Consider the following 15,683-nt stretch of genomic DNA (forward strand, 5'->3'; position numbering starts at 1 on the left):
TCTGTTACGCAGGCAGTTTTCCCACAAGTCCTTCGTCATCAACAAACATCATCACTGACCAGTATGCTCCCATAACCCATCGTCATGGCAAATAAATGTTGCACTTCCCCCAAATCCTTTTCCCATAGTCCTCTGTACTCAATAATAGGTAAGTGGAAAACGACATCGCAGTCAGATGGTCACACAATGTCAAGTTGCGACTCCTCGCCGATCTTGTCGCCGCAGTGAATATACGTATAACTGACGCCGTCTGCCACGGTCTCAATTTGTGTCTCTCTTTTTCCTTCTTCCACATCTCCATCCTCGTAACACCCCACTTCTCACAGCAGGATCAACCGAACCCTCCTCCAAAGCTGGGCGCGCACTAGCAGGACTCCCCAAAAGCCTTACACTGAGTAATTACTCAACCTTGTGCCGGCCAGCTAGGGCACTCTAGGCTGGGAACAAGGTGCTCAGCCCGGTCGGAGATCGACCCAGACCGTTACCCACTCTGAAAAGTCGCTCGTTCTGCCTGCTGGGAAATTATCCAGCTCGTACCTCTTGATTATTTTCCTCCTCACTCCTCCAACCGCTATTACTCCATATAGCCGAAGCCGGACATAACTTGCCCACGCCGCCCCTCCGACAAAACTCTCTGGCTCGGGCGATGATTGCCCTGAGATGCTGAGTCGGCCTCACCTTCACTTCCTTCCATCCTACTCAATCACGGACAGACTTTTGCACCGGTCGTCTGCTGCCTTTCCCAATCTTCCGCGAGGCACGAGAACCCCGCTATCCGGCTCATCCACCTCCAAGCATAATATCCTCTCTTCTGACAAATCACCTCTACCCTCGGTCATCTTCCTGTCTCCCTCACACTCCCCTCCAGATTTCCCAAGGACTGGGAAGACCTTCGTCCAGACCAGATCCACTGTTCTGCAAGCCATCACCGGAGACGGCGACGAGATGGACGAATACCACTTTCCCGACTCCCGCCTCAAGAAGAAGATGGACAATCCCGAAAAGACACCTCTTCTGCTCGTTGCTTGCGGCTCTTTCTCGCCCATTACCTTCCTACATTTGCGCATGTTCGTCATGGCTGCCGACTACGTCAAGCACAATACCGACTACGAGATGATCGGCGGGTACCTGTCTCCCGTGTCTGACGCATACAAGAAGCAAGGCCTCGCCCCAGCGGAACATAGGTATGCAAGCCGAGCCCCGTGATGGAGGGTATTTTCTTTCGTTGCTGACATTTTCTCGCAGAGTTGCAATGTGCCAACTTGCAATTGATAAGGCTTCCAGCTGGCTCATGGTCGACCCATGGGAAGCAGAAAAGAAGGAATACCAGCCAACTGCAAAGGTGTTGGATCATTTCGACCATGAAATTAATGTCGTCCGAAAGGGCATTGACACGGGAAATGGTACTCGGAAACCAGTCAAGATATCTCTGCTCGCCGGGGCCGACCTGATCCAGACCATGTCAACCCCGGGCGTCTGGAGCGAGAAAGATTTGGATCACATTCTCGGAAGATACGGCACTTTTATCATCGAAAGATCTGGCACCGATATTGACGAGGCGCTGGCAAGTTTACACAACTATCGCGACAATATCCACGTTATCCAGCAACTTATCCAGAATGACGTCAGCAGCACGAAGATCAGACTATTCCTGAGGCGAGGAATGAGCGTACAATATCTCATTCCAGCACCTGTCGTCGAGTATATTGAGCAAAATCATCTATATAGAGACGACGCTCGTTCGTCGAGCACCACTTCTATCCAGCAGCCAGACAACGACAAAGGAAAGTCTAAGGAAGTCCCGACTGCCAGCTGAACGGCCTACCTGACAATTTACAAAGTTGTTTGAGTAAATATCGGGCCAAGGTAATATACCTCGAGGAGAGTCGAGGCAAGCCAAGCCGTGATGAAAAGGGCAGTTTCTCTCTCGGGTGCTAGAGATACGCACGGCTAGAAGGGAGAGAGCTTGAATGAGCACTCTTTGCTACGACGATGAACCGTAGCTCACGGTTCGGTGCTGGGATCCCGTTCTTCCGTTATGCGAGGTGCTCTACTTGTGTGGTGGAAAGAAAGGTGCACGCCTGCCTCTACACCCCCCCTATCAACGAAGAGACGTCTAGAGCGCGTGGAGTTGGCAGAGCGAGAACATGATAAGTTGATAAGCGATTGGAAAAGCAAAAGTTTGGCGTCGGCGTTTGAACCCTTTGCGCCCGAAGGAAGATGTCTTTATATAGAGAGAGGGAGAGAGGTGCACAGAAGCACAGAGACATCAATGTGAAGCCATCTGACCCATTCGAGCTCGAATGGACGGTTCTTCTCTGATGATGGGAGACACGCTGCTGCTGCTGCTGCTGCTGCCGCCGCCGCCGCTGCGAGAGAGGAAATCTGGCCTGAAAAAGGCCCAACCCAGAGAGTATAGGAAAGAAGAGAGCCATATATATGATGACCTTGCACAATGAGCAGCCACCATGGTTACCATTCTCTAAGCTTTTTCGGTATCTGTTCTTGTAATAACATGTCTCGTATCACAGGATTCCAGGACACAATTCAGTCCGTGTGAAGGCGCAACATGGACCGAGCGAGTACACACATGAATTACAGATTTGGGCATCATCTCCTCCTACTCGGGTTATAGACACACAGCACAGCACAGCACAGTAATATACCTAGCTACCTAATGTGCGTATGTGCGTTACCTACCCAGCGTGGTCGTCTCTCGCACATCTACATGCATGCATACCATACATACGAGCAAACGACCAATGGGTTTTCTTTAGTTTAGAGAGGGAGATTTACTATCGATCGCTCCCGACTACTGTGGTTGTTTTTTTCCTACCTCCCAAACCCCTGCACTGCGCCCGGATATCAGAAAATAAGAAATCCAAAACAGAAAAAATATGTGACGATAATGCACTGCACTCCTCCTCCCAACCCCCGCCGACCGGTGGCCATCGTTCTGCCTCCTCGTTCTGCCTCCTCGTTCTGCCTTCCGGTCTTCCGGGCCGTGGAGAGAGAGATAGGTAGGTCAACTGCAACTACGTCGGGGCCGTCGCCCCCTCCCCCGCCCTCTCCACGATCGAGTGGTCGTTGCCGTCATCGACTCGTCTCGCTTTTTATTGTTTGTCTTATTGCCACGAGTGATTGCTTGCGTGGCCTCGTCGTCCTAGGCCTGGCGCTTCAACTCCCGAGCACCCCCCGTCTCGCAGCCTGCCCTCAAGTAAGTAGGCAAGTCTCCCTGTCCCTCCTCCCCGTGGTGACATCTAGCGTTTCATCCTGGCTCACTTCCCTTCTCTACTTTTCCCCTAATTCCAAGGTGCACCCGCCGCAAGGCCCGAGTCCGACCCGACTCTCCCAGCGTCCTGGTTTCCCCCGACGCCAGGTCTGTTCTGGGCCCACTCATTTAGCTCACTCCGGTCCTTGCCCGTGTACTTCATGATGTCCTCGTCGCTGAGGCCCGACCCGCGCTTGGAGGACTGGAAGGACGCGTACTTCTGGCCGAGCCACGACTTCTTGTGCTCGCCACCGTCGTCGCCGTGGATGTCCGGATTGGCGGCGGTGGGCGAGTTTGTGTTGTACGAAATGGGGGACGTGTTGGCGTTGGCGTCGTCGTCGTTTTTGTTGCGATGGTGCCCATCGGGTTGTTGCTGGCTGTGGGTGCTTTTTTGGGGAGACTGTTGGGAGTTATCTTGATTGTTCGGGTTGGCCGGGTCGTTGGCCGCGGCGAACTCGTTCTTGGATAGATCTGATGTCGGGTCTTGTCCGTTCTGCGGGCCACGGGAATAGGATGATTGTCGCCGAGACTGGTCGTCATGGTGATCCCAGTCGCCGCCGCCGTCGATGGTCTGGTACGGTTGTAAAGTTGCATCGTTATCCTTGCCCAGGGCGCTGCCGCCGGACATGGTCCTGTCGTGCGCATTGCTAAACGACCCACCGGTGTCACGGGTCTGACGATCAGGTCGGCTGTCATACTGCTGGTACTCCTCCCAAGAACTCTGTTCGACTGTAAAGTCGCGACTCTCTTCCCTCACCCGCGGAGGTTGTTCGTGCGGCGCATATTCCGTCAGACGCCGCTGTTGAGCATTTTGATCATAGTTGATGTCTGAGAAGTTGGTCCGGATCTTCCTGATTTGCGGTTGTTGTGTGACTGATGTTGGCTGGTTATTAACGTCGGGTATGTCTACACCCTTCAAACTCGACGATCCGCAGCCCATGATTTGGACTAGTATCGCTGTTTACCGGTTCACGCAGGGGTAATGTCACAAGTTGTCACTATGTTGATGAGTGTGCGTTCTTCTTGCTATCTCCAACAGCGCAATGCGGCGGCGACGAGAAGCAGCAATGATTGTGGTAGTGGTGGTGATGACGATGATGTAGTTGGTTCGCAATTCTCGGCCCAATTGGACCCAGTTGTCCAAGTTCAGAAGCTTGGACGGTGGCAGTGCTCTGGTGAATGTTGATTGAAGTGGTCTGTCGTCGAGCTCAATGATTGTTTGCGCCTGAACCTTGCATTCTTAAAGAACAGCCGCAACCTCGAACAATGGTCCTGGGGAGGATCTCGAGAGTGTGTGCAATAGACAGACCAAGTGGTCCAAGAATAGGTTTCGGTCTCACGTCAAATCAGACAGATGTAGCATAGCCGGCCCAGATCAATAGCGGCAGTTTGGGGCCAGCTGATAATAATATAGTGATACTCCACGGATGTTTTCCTAGTCAGTCAACTGCGGCGTAAAGTCAATACCCGGAGGCGCATTTGTGGGGGTCATATGGCCACCCACCCCAACCGAGGCAATCAGCACCAGTTTGTAACCATAAGTAGGCACTCTAAAGCCTTCGAAGTAAGCAATGGATGGAGGAGTAGTGGGCTGTATAGACAAGAGGCGAGTTGGACTGCCATGCTTCCTCAAAGAGGTTATCCTGATGCATCAACCAACCAGAGAAGCGATGCTCAAGAGTGATGCTATCAACTCATGCGAGTGTATATAGGTACATGGTGATGGTACATTCATTTTTCCTCCTATCGAACGGGCCCTCACTGATTGAATGCTTCGCCGCTGGGGAAACGCTCTCCCTCGATTATCGGAGGCACAGCCAGGACCGTAGGGGGCTGGTTTGACTGTCGTTGTGTTGGCTTGACAAATGCTCGTCAAATGCATGGCAACGGCTAAATCGACATTGTGGTGTTGTTGGCCAGGTCAGGCAACAGCAACGATCAGTCATGTTTGGGACTTTCGAGCCCTGTATGACATCTGTCTTATGCAGAGGCAGACCTCACTCATTGTGTCATTGGGCGTTGACGCCGAGGTCGCTCTGGGCACACACACGCCTTCTTGGAGACCTCCTTTGGACTGTTCAACCAGTGAATAGTCGCAGTGGTGGTCTCTGATGTTAACAAGGAGGACCACTTTACAAGGGTTTCACACCTCGGTGGATGCTGGCGATCCCTCCCGTCAGATCTTCGTAGCCTTGCCCCGGTGTGATGAATCCGGCGTCTTCGATCATGGCCTTGAACTCTTCTTGCGTGGGAAATCGCTCGATGCTTTCTACAAGGTACTGGTAACTGTCTCGATCACCCGCGACCAATTGGCCTATCAAAGGTATCGCCCCAAAACTCCATCTTTTATAGACGGCATTGAACAACGAATTATTGACGTGGCTGAACTCTAGGCAAGCAAAAACGCCCCCCGGTTTGAGGACTCGAAATGCTTCGCGGATGGCGGCATCCTTGTTGGTGAAGTTGCGAATGCCAAATGCCACCGTATAAAGATCAATCGAATTCGACTCGATAGAGGGCATGGATTCAGCATTGCCCTCCATGAACGACAGTCGGCCTGAGTTCCAATACGGTGTCTCCTGAGCTCTTTTCTGTCCTTCAGCCAGCATGTCTGCATTGATGTCTGCGATGGTGACTTTTGTTTTGAGGTCAAGGTTCACGTTGGTCGCGTGATCAAGCATGCGGAATGCAATATCGCCGGTGCCTCCCGCCACATCAAGGATATTCCATCCTTTTTCGCTGGCGCGGCTGCCTGGGTTGAGGCTACGGACGAAGTAGTCCTTCCAGAGGCGATGGATGCCCAACGACATGAGATCGTTCATGGTATCGTACGAGGATGCGACGGAGGAGAAGACGGCACCCACTATGAAGGTATAAGTATTCTAGCTATCATGATCAACCCGTAGACGCTACCTCTAGCTTCCTTTTGTGCCTCCGCGACAGTCTCGAAGCCGAAGTGAGTTGTTCGTTCATTTTCGCCAGGGAGTTGCTGGAGTCGCGGCGAATTCGTAGTAATGAATCGTTGTGCCGATATAGAACGGACAAGGCAGCCTGGTAGGCCGCAATGCCTTCGGGGGAACGTGCGAAGCATTTGTTCCTGCCCAGATGCAAGTCTCTGACAGACAACTTTCAATCAACGGTAGATTTGGGGCTGCAGACCAAATTTCGCGAATCTGGTTTCCCAAAACGGCCTAGTTGGCTCGGCCCTCCAAGCTGCACCGACTTCTCCGACTCCGGCGTCTCCTCCACAAGGGCGACCGACGATAACCGAAGTGCCCTTTCAACACTGACAGTACCTCATCGTCCGCGTTCCAACTTTTCCTTCTCTTCTCTTCTCAATCTGCTATCGCAACATCAGCGTTCGTTCTCACTTTTTCCCAAGGTGGCTTTTTTGCTTTAGACAACTGAGGATGAAGAGCCGAGCTGTTTTGAGGCCCTTGGCTGCATCCTGCAGATACAAACACGGTGTTCTACTACGCCGATCAGGGATACGATGGGCAAGCGATACCTGGTCTGCTGGGCCTGCGCAGAAAGTGGGATCGGATTCGTATGTTTCACGGCCCTCTGACTTCGTCCATAGCCTCCATTGCTGATCGTCTGTCGCTAGAGTGCACTTTCCGGGAGCTTTGAATAGTAAATTTACGTCGACCATGAAGTTTCAAAATCCAGCCGAGGAGAGCGCCATGCCTACTTACCGAATAATGGATGCAGACGGCAACATTGTGGACAATACCAGAGATCCACAGTCTGCGTCTAACGAAGAAATCATTCAATGGTACCGCAATATGTTAACTGTCAGCATCATGGATTTGATCATGTTCGATGCGCAAAGGCAGGGCCGGACCAGCTTCTATATGGTCTCTGCGGGCGAAGAGGGTATTGCTGTGGGATCAGCCTCGGCACTATCGCCGGAAGATGTCTGTTTCCTGCAGTATCGCGAACAAGGAGTGCTCGTCCAAAGAGGCTTCACACTCAAGGAAATGATGAGCCAGCTATTTGCAAACAAAGACGACCACGGTAAAGGACGAAATATGCCGGTGCACTATGGCAGTGGGAAGCTTCACGTGCACACTATTTCAAGTCCCCTCGCAACTCAGATTCCCCAAGCGTCTGGGGCTGCATATGCGTTGAAATTGCAGAGACTCATTAACCCGAATGTTCCCCCACGAATTGTCGCTTGTTACTTTGGGGAGGGCGCGGCGAGTGAAGGGGATTTCCATGCAGCATTAAACATCGCCGCCACAAAATCATGCCCTATTGTATTCGTCTGCCGCAATAATGGCTTCGCTATTTCGACGGCCAGCATCGAGCAGTACAAAGGAGACGGCATTGCTAGTCGAGGACTCGGGTATGGCATCGATACCATCCGGGTGGACGGCAACGACATCTTTGCCGTGAGGGAGGTGATGCTGGAAGCCAGGAAACGGGCGCTTGAAGGCGATTGCAAGCCTATCCTGGTGGAAGCCATGAGTTACCGCGTCAGTCATCACAGCACCAGCGACGACAGTTTTGCGTATCGAGCCAAGAGAGAGGTGGAGGAGTGGAAACGAAGAGACAACCCCATCACCCGGCTACGCAAGTGGATGGAAAAGAAAGGCATCTGGGACGAAGACAAGGAGAAAGAAGCAAGGGCGTCCATACGCAAAGAAGTCTTGCGCGAGTTTTCGGCCGCAGAAAAGGTCAAGAAACCACCGGTACGAGCCATGTTCGAAGACGTCTATGAAGAGATCACTCCAGAGGCTCGAGCCCAGATGAAGGAACTCAAACGGATCATCGAGAAGTATCCGAAAGAGTATAGCAGCATTTCCCAGCATGAGGGAGGAGTCAAGACTCTCGAGTGAATCTAGAACGATTGAGAGCGACGTCACCACTGACGGGCTACCCGATGGAAGGGTCATGGCCCGGCCCTCGGAGATATCGCTGCCATATCATCCCAATCAAAGCAAACCTGGAAGCCATGGGTTATTCGTGCTGGGCCTGTGGCAACGGGACACGTTAAAGGACAACGAGGCTGCAGGCCAAAGCGAAACCGCCGATTGGGTGGCTGGAGGTCACGAGTGCCACTCGGTCCCGGTGTGGCTTGACTATTGCCAAGACGGGAAGGTTGAGCGGCTGCCAGCCACCCACGTTCCGGACGCCGCTGGTGCCGCTGCAGGGTCTTCAAATATCCGATCTCCAACGCTAATCCCGTTGGGGCTAGAGCCATCCCCACCAGCCTCAAGCTGGGCTTCCAGCCTCCTTCACTCTCTCCAATCCTATTGTTCATCACGTTGTTTTCTGTGAATAGAAGCCCATTCACTGCGGTGGTGGCCAATGATCTGGTTTCCCGCTCTCTGAGCCCAACTAGACGAGTCGAAAATGGTGCCCGGCTTGCCGGTTTTGGTGTCAGAAGATTGTGGTGCTGTCTGAGACAGCTGACGTCGTGTTGTCTACCAGCCTCCCCGTGGGAAACCATCAGTGACTACTTTTGTGCCCATAGCCATGGACTTTTTCTGCCGCAACCGTCAACTTCTCTTTCTTGTTCGTTCAGTGAATACCCTCTCGTGCACTGTGTTGTGTTACTGTCATGCGATCAACTTGAGTTTGCGAGTTTCTTCGAGCAATTTTTCTGTTGCTCGGTCTTTGCTGCATTGTTCCGGCGTTCGATATTTTTGACCTGTACAACATGTATCACACACTGGCTCGCTCAGTGCTCGCTGCATTGACATTCTGCTCTCTCACACCCAGCACATCAGCACAGACTTACTCGTCATGTAACCCTCTCCAGCAAAGTGAGCTCACCTGCCCTCCCTCTGATGACCTCTTGGAATACCGACTAACTGTGCGCAGGTGGTTGTCCTGCAGACCCTGCTCTCGGCAGGACGGTCGACATTGACTTCACAGCAGGCTCCTCGAGCGAGTTCACCGCGTCAGGGGCTGTCAGCTACACTTCCGACGGCGCTGCGTTCACGATCTCCCAACATGGCGACGCTCCTACCCTCTCTTCGAATTGGTACATAATGTTCGGCCATGTCGACTACGTGGTGAAAGCTGCTCCAGGGACAGGAATAGTCAGCGCTGCTATCTTGCAGTCTGACTGCCTCGACGAGATCGACTGGGAGTGGATCGGTGGGGATGATACGCAGGCCCAGAGCAATTATTTTGGCAAGGGCATCACCACAACTGGGTACAACAGAGGGGCATTTCATGGAGCACCGAACAACCATGACGAGTTCCACACCTACAGCATCGATTGGACGGCCGACCAGATTGTCTGGTCAATCGACGGCACCACCGTTCGAGCAATGACCCCGGACCAAGCTGAAGCTGGCCAGTATCCCCAGACCCCAATGTACGTCAAATTGGGGGCTTGGGCTGGCGGCGACCCATCCAATCCGGAAGGCACAATTCAGTGGGCTGGAGGAGTTACTGACTACTCTGATGGGCCTTTCACCATGTATGTGAAGTCTGTCCACGTCACGGACTACTCAACCGGGTCACAATATTCCTACAGTGGTACCAGCGGCACGTGGCAATCCATCCTTTCCAGCGGAGGCCAAATCAACGGCCAAGGAGACGGGACACCCGCCTCATCTGGCACAGCACCTGCCATTACCTCGTCCGTGCCTAACAGTGCTCCCCTCGCCTTTGGGAACGGCGGCGACACCTCTTCTGTGTATGCGACACGAACGGGGTGGCCGTGGTCTGGAACGGCCACCGCCACAGCAGTGTCTGTGGTAAGCTCTTCAACTTCTGGGCTGACAAGTCAGTGGATTCTTCTCTTGCTCCAGCTCAAGATATCATGTTGATGTACTAACGGGCTACTAGTCGACGTCCCCCTCCCCTTGTTCGTCCTCATCAGCAGTCTCCTCATCGGCCTCGGCCTCGGCTTCGCTTGAAGTTGTGACTTCGTATAACGAGCAAGGATTCCCAACCCTGATCACCATCAACCCTGCGGCACCAACCACACCGAAGAGCTACGACAGTCAAGGGTTTCCCATTACCAGCACCAATCCGATTTCCGAGTCGACATCTCCCCCTGCGACGGCACCAGGATCATCAATCACAGGCACAACCGGTTCTGCATCGGTGAGCTCAGAATCCACCCTTTCTTCGACCTCGGCCTCAGGGCTATCCGAGAGCCCGAGCTCCGCATCTTCAGCTCCACAGAGCCCAAGTGCTACGGCATCGGGGGCTCCTGAGACCACGAACACATCGCTCACCGCAGTGTCGACCTCAACACCCCTCAGTGCGATCTCCTCCTCGGTGTTGGGTTCTGCATCCGCCTCAGGCCCTGCGACGGCGTCAACAACTGTTTCCACCGGAGCGGAGACAATAACCACGACCGCTGGGAGTTCGCCATCAAGCATAAACAGCAGCTCCTCTTTCATTATTAGCTTAGTTAGTTCTCAGTCACAGACCACCCTTTCGAACGGTGGGACTGTCGTCGGGACTGGATTTACAAGCAGCACATCCAAATCCAGCTCAGCTTCATCTACTGCGTCATCCTCTTCCACCAATCGGGTTTCCTCGATCTCCAGCAGAACTTCATCGACGACCAGTTCAGGCAGCTCATCCACCGAAACCAGGACCACAACCAGTATGGTAAGCTCACGCCACAGTTCAATCTTGACAACATCGAGTCAAGTGTTGAGTAGCACAGCAACGATTTCGGCGTCCACTACAGCATCAGGCACGCCTCCTGCAGTGAACATTGCAGCTCAAAGACGGATTTTCCACCCACTTGGAGGGGTTATGGTGCTAGGCGCGTTATGCTTGTTTTGAGAGAAACTAACCAGGGGCACCATCGGGGGACATTTGTCAGCCTACTGGGGGTTTGTCATGGAGGGTGGCGTTGGAAGGTTTCCAGAAGGCTTTCAGGGGTTCTGGCGAATTTATGGCACGAGGCTGCGGCCGTCCAGGGACTTTTGAATCCTTGGTGGCACCGCGGCCGTGATGAGAAATGATGATTGTGATACCCAGATAGACAGGATAGAATTGGCCTCGCCGCCGTCGCCGACTTTGTTTTTGGCTACGACCAATAATGCACGATCCGTGGAAGTCATTTTTCCTTGCCCCTGCTGGTATTAGTGTTGCGAGACGAGTGGTCCAGACAGGTGAGAAAAATTGACGCCTCCGTCGTTATCTGGACATCGAGCAGCCCTTGATACCCAAACCGCTCATTTCCGTGGTCTGAAATAAGAAGTGCAGAGGTTGTGGAAGGCCCGGCTGACCATCGGTATCTCCCCTCGCCCAAACCCTATCCTCGAGCCTACGTACCGTACATGGTGGAGGCTTTTTGCAAAAAGAAGTGGGAAAGAGTGGAAAGGCTGGCTCCCCTGCCCACCCAACGTCCTACGGACTACTGGCGTACGTCACAAATCATCATCGCACAAATTTGTGTAAATTCTCCACCACCGTTTTTCCCATTCCATTTGTTCCTGGGGCTTGTTCTGTGGTCGCACCGGGTCAAGCCCGCCACTGGAGGCATTTCGTGCCCTGCATCCTTAAAGCTGCAACCATCCCACACTCACTCAACCCGCTCTAAACAACTTCAGGGCCACCTCCCTCTACCCGTCTCTCCCTTTCCTCACCTTCCTAACCCAACTCCTCCTGCAGTGTCCGCCCGCCATGGCGACCGTGGCCCCTGCCGATATCTCGCAGACCCATCCCTACACCTGCAACTCGTGTGCTGTCGCCTTCCGCAACAGTGATGCCCAACGCACCCATATGCGGAGTGACTGGCACAGATACAACCTGAAGCGCAGGCTGGCCGAGTTACCTGCCGTCTCGTCTGAAGACTACAACGAGAAAGTGCTGGCGGCTCAAGCAACCAACACTGCCGCCGCCGCCCAGGCCGCCTATGCAAAATTGTGTCCCACCTGCCAGAAGACATACTACAGTGAAAATGCATACCAGAACCACCTGGCTAGCAAAGCACACAAGACAAGAGAAGTGGCATCGAGTCGAGGGTCGACCCGAGACGCACATTCCATAGCCGGGTCCGAGGCACGGCGGTCGTTCTCCGTGGCGGATTCGACAGCAGGATCAGAACCTCGAGACCCCGTGGCAGAAGCCGAGTTCGAGCAAGTCGTTGCGGGAATGAAAGAGACCACCATTCGAGATTTGCCTGGGGTTACACGGAGACCCTTGAACCCTCCGCCAGACACAGAACCGCGAGAAGACCATCCCATGTCGCCAGAGAAGGCCGAGGTCTCGTCCCTGCCCGTTTCCAGGTGTCTATTTTGCAACTATGACTCGCCCAACTTGAAACTCAGCGTCATGCACATGACCAAGATTCACGGCCTATTTATCCCAGAACAGAACTACCTTGTCGACCTGGAAGGTCTGATCCGATACATGCAAGCCAAAATCCACCAAAATTTCGAGTGTCTGTACTGCCACAGACTTAGAGGGAGTGCGGAAGGTGTGCAGACACACATGAGAGACAAGGGTCATTGCAAGATCGCTTTTGAAAAAGAGGAAGAGATGATCGAGGTCGGTCAATTCTACGACTTCTCCAGCACATATTCAGACGACGGCGAGGACGAGTCTGGGGACGAGATGCAGGGAGTGAAAGCAGAGCAGAATGGCGGTGTCAAACTGGAGGGCACAGCAGAAGAAGGCGCCGAGGATGGCTGGGAAACTGATTCCTCCTTCTCCTCGCTCGACACCAACGAACTCGCCTCGGTCCCGAATGATGATCGAACCCTCTCCTATCAACGACTTCCCTTGCACAGACATCATTCCAACACCGATCCGCGACCACACCGGAACGCCGACGGCTGGCACTCACACGCCCATCACCACACGAATGCCGTGTTCTATGACGAACATGAAATGCATCTTCCCAGCGGCAGAGTAGCTGGTCACCGGAGCTTGAGAAAATATTACCGGCAAAATCTGCACAATTACCCCACGGCCGCGGAGCGTATGGAACGCGCCCAGAGATTGATTGAAGAGGGAAGCTCAGAAGACGCCGAAATGGACGACATCGATCTTCCGGCGACTCCTCCTCGGAACAGTCTCATGAGACGCGGTGAGGCTGGGATGCTTGGTGCCACGAGCCAGCAGAGACGTGACGTCCGCTCTGAAGAGATTCGAGCCCGACAGAGAGAGAGGCGAGCGCAGAACCGGTACCAGGCCAAGCTGGAGAAGCAGGCCAACAGTCAAAAACACTACAGGGTAAGTACTTGGAAGGAGATTGTGCTGGTTGATGACAGAGACGCTGACTGGTTACCAGGATCCACTACTGCAGTAATTGAATCATGTCTTCTCTATGCCGACTGAGTCCGAGCGCCATCGAAGGCCTCATCTCCTCACAAGCAGCACCTTTTCCGACGAGCTGTAAATAGCATTCCTTATTTCGCATGCCATGCATATCACCGGTCATAAAAAGGGCGATTCGGGAAACAACGGGAATGACACGACGCGACGACACATGACGGCCTGAAATCCGGGGTTCGATGCATCAGTGGATTCAGTCGTGGGATCTCGAGCTGTCCTCCTCAAAAAGGACAAGCCAGGCACTGCCTCAGATCCTGCCTGATATTCTAGTATTCATAGCGGCGGGAAAGATCGCAGTCGTTGCGACAGGAGCAACGGCACCATTATGCATAAAAAACGGCGAGTCGGTGGCCCCTCGGGCATGTTTGACCTATGGAATAGTCAGCTGCCTCAGAATAAAATAAACAAAACGGTCTGGTACCACCGGCTTCCTGCAAACCAACCTCGCAAGTACGTACGAGCATTGCTCTGATGCCAGTGAATCGAATCGTTCAAGCTTGTCGACAAAGGCAAGGCTCAAATCTCAAACAGCAAAAGGGGTCAACGATAAATAGTCCACCGTAGTATTGTAGTTAGAGAATTGCTACGGCGGATCAGTGTGACGCACTTGTCCAGACACAGGCTTGGCCAGTGTTTGTTCCCCGACAATAGTACCTCAAAGATTCCGACTCACAGCTCTGTCCCTCTCTCCCCATATTGAGCATTCACGCGATTCGTACACTCCAGACAACAACGACAACAGCATCTCAATCCCATCTACAGCTTCACCTAGAGCATATAGCAGTTGCTCTCTGTATCCCGGAATACCTCCCTTTCAACTCACTTTGCTCACCGTACCTTACCACTCCAAAGCTCCAGTCCAGCCATGGCTAAAAAGCGTACGTCCCAACCGACCCTGTGACTGTCACCGCTGTTCCCCCCCTTTTCCCCTTTCCTCCTTCTTGTTCCACGTCAAACTGACAAGTCTTATGTGCTGCCCTAAACAGCCAAATCCCGCACCGTCGCCGTCCGCCTGATCTCCATGGCCCTGACGGGCTACTACCGCACGATGGTTCGCCCCCGCACGTCCCGGCCGCTGAGTATGATGAAGTACGACCCCGTGGTCAAGCGGCAGGTGCTGTTTCTGGAGCAGAAGCGGGGGAAATAAAGTTTATTGTCATGTCGCGTGGAGACGAAGAAAAGAAGAGGAAGAAGAAGAAGAAGAAGAAGAAGAGGGGGGGAAATGAATATCCAGCAAAGGGAATTCATGGGACGAGAGAGCTCATTCGCAGGTTTCGCTTGGTCGCAAAAGAGAAAGAGACCGACCGAGAGAGAGAAAAAGAGAGAGACAGAGCCTGGAAGCTGACAAAAATATTCAAGGAAATGAGGAAGGTGTAGGGACCAGGGACCAAAAGAGAAGACCTCATGTGCAAGCAATAATGAATCTGTCCGTCCGTCTGTCTATCCGTTCAGCTGTGGAAGACGCTGCACGAAGGACAGTACACATTTTGAGCGCTTGGACCTTGATAGAGAGAGTGCCTGCCGGTGAAGGGGCGCCTTCGCCCCATGAGTCGACAGACCTGGCACCCAGGCGCGCAATGAGATCGGTCACGACGTCCTGCACTTCTTGGACGCCAGCGGCGAACGGTGTTCAACCATTCCACAATGCACGAGCTGGAGGGAGGAGCGTTCGACTTATCATCATCATGTGGTCTTGAGAGAAAAACACAATCTGGTCCGAAAACGAAAACCGCAGCTCTCGTCTCGTTATTTACTCGGACTGTTCTCTCTCTCTCTTCTCGCCGTCCATCGCCAGTCGGGCAAGAAGGCTTCAAAATGCTTTACTCGAGGCCGGAGCGAACTGAGCACACACGACGAGCATCTCCTCTCTCGTTGCAAGCATGGCATCACTTACGGCATGATGCACCAGCCGTGGGTGGTGTCATTGATGAAGTCAAACAAAGCAAGCTGCAAAGACCGGCTATATCGACCTGCCTGCATCTGTGGCATCTTCACAACGTGGATGAAAGCGGCACTTTACGCCCCAGAACTGGGTTTGGAACTGCCACCAGCAAACAAACAACTGGTTGTGGGCTGAGAGCCGCCGGGCGAGGCTTGGCTGGGTGGAGATTGATCCTTCTGCTGGATGATAATCAATCATCGTGGG

At 53.3% G+C, this 15,683-nt stretch overlaps 7 protein-coding genes across 7 annotated transcripts; 5 read left to right on the plus strand and 2 right to left on the minus strand.

Annotated features, from left to right (window-relative positions):
- Window positions 1-945: 945 nt before the first annotated feature.
- AYL99_10111 (nicotinate (nicotinamide) nucleotide adenylyltransferase) lies at window positions 946-1,816 on the plus strand (the record flags this gene model as incomplete). Its single annotated transcript, XM_018841617.1, has 2 exons — window positions 946-1,184; window positions 1,246-1,816. The coding sequence occupies 2 exons, from the start codon at window positions 946-948 to the stop codon at window positions 1,814-1,816; spliced, it is 810 nt and encodes a 269-aa protein (XP_018689326.1).
- A 1,486-nt stretch (window positions 1,817-3,302) lies between these two features.
- On the minus strand, window positions 3,303-4,211 carry AYL99_10112 (hypothetical protein; the record flags this gene model as incomplete). The annotated part of the gene is made up of 1 exon (XM_018841618.1): window positions 3,303-4,211. One exon carries the CDS (start codon window positions 4,209-4,211, stop codon window positions 3,303-3,305), a length of 909 nt encoding a protein of 302 aa, XP_018689327.1.
- A 1,192-nt stretch (window positions 4,212-5,403) lies between these two features.
- AYL99_10113 (hypothetical protein) lies at window positions 5,404-6,093 on the minus strand (the record flags this gene model as incomplete). The annotated part of the gene is made up of 1 exon (XM_018841619.1): window positions 5,404-6,093. One exon carries the CDS (start codon window positions 6,091-6,093, stop codon window positions 5,404-5,406), a length of 690 nt encoding a protein of 229 aa, XP_018689328.1.
- Window positions 6,094-6,921: 828 nt separating this feature from the next.
- AYL99_10114 (hypothetical protein) lies at window positions 6,922-8,112 on the plus strand (the record flags this gene model as incomplete). The annotated part of the gene is made up of 1 exon (XM_018841620.1): window positions 6,922-8,112. The coding sequence occupies one exon, from the start codon at window positions 6,922-6,924 to the stop codon at window positions 8,110-8,112; it is 1,191 nt and encodes a 396-aa protein (XP_018689329.1).
- An 824-nt stretch (window positions 8,113-8,936) lies between these two features.
- On the plus strand, window positions 8,937-10,908 carry AYL99_10115 (hypothetical protein; the record flags this gene model as incomplete). The annotated part of the gene is made up of 4 exons (XM_018841621.1): window positions 8,937-9,042; window positions 9,101-9,987; window positions 10,079-10,604; window positions 10,664-10,908. The coding sequence occupies 4 exons, from the start codon at window positions 8,937-8,939 to the stop codon at window positions 10,906-10,908; spliced, it is 1,764 nt and encodes a 587-aa protein (XP_018689330.1).
- Window positions 10,909-11,881: 973 nt separating this feature from the next.
- Window positions 11,882-13,511, plus strand: AYL99_10116 (hypothetical protein; the record flags this gene model as incomplete). The annotated part of the gene is made up of 2 exons (XM_018841622.1): window positions 11,882-13,435; window positions 13,494-13,511. 2 exons carry the CDS (start codon window positions 11,882-11,884, stop codon window positions 13,509-13,511), a joined length of 1,572 nt encoding a protein of 523 aa, XP_018689331.1.
- Window positions 13,512-14,402: 891 nt separating this feature from the next.
- Window positions 14,403-14,684, plus strand: AYL99_10117 (ribosomal protein L33; the record flags this gene model as incomplete). Its single annotated transcript, XM_018841623.1, has 2 exons — window positions 14,403-14,415; window positions 14,524-14,684. 2 exons carry the CDS (start codon window positions 14,403-14,405, stop codon window positions 14,682-14,684), a joined length of 174 nt encoding a protein of 57 aa, XP_018689332.1.
- Window positions 14,685-15,683: the final 999 nt, after the last annotated feature.

The sequence above is a fragment of the Fonsecaea erecta genome (assembly GCF_001651985.1).
Source record: "Fonsecaea erecta strain CBS 125763 chromosome Unknown Scaff10, whole genome shotgun sequence".
NCBI lineage: Eukaryota > Fungi > Ascomycota > Eurotiomycetes > Chaetothyriales > Herpotrichiellaceae > Fonsecaea > Fonsecaea erecta.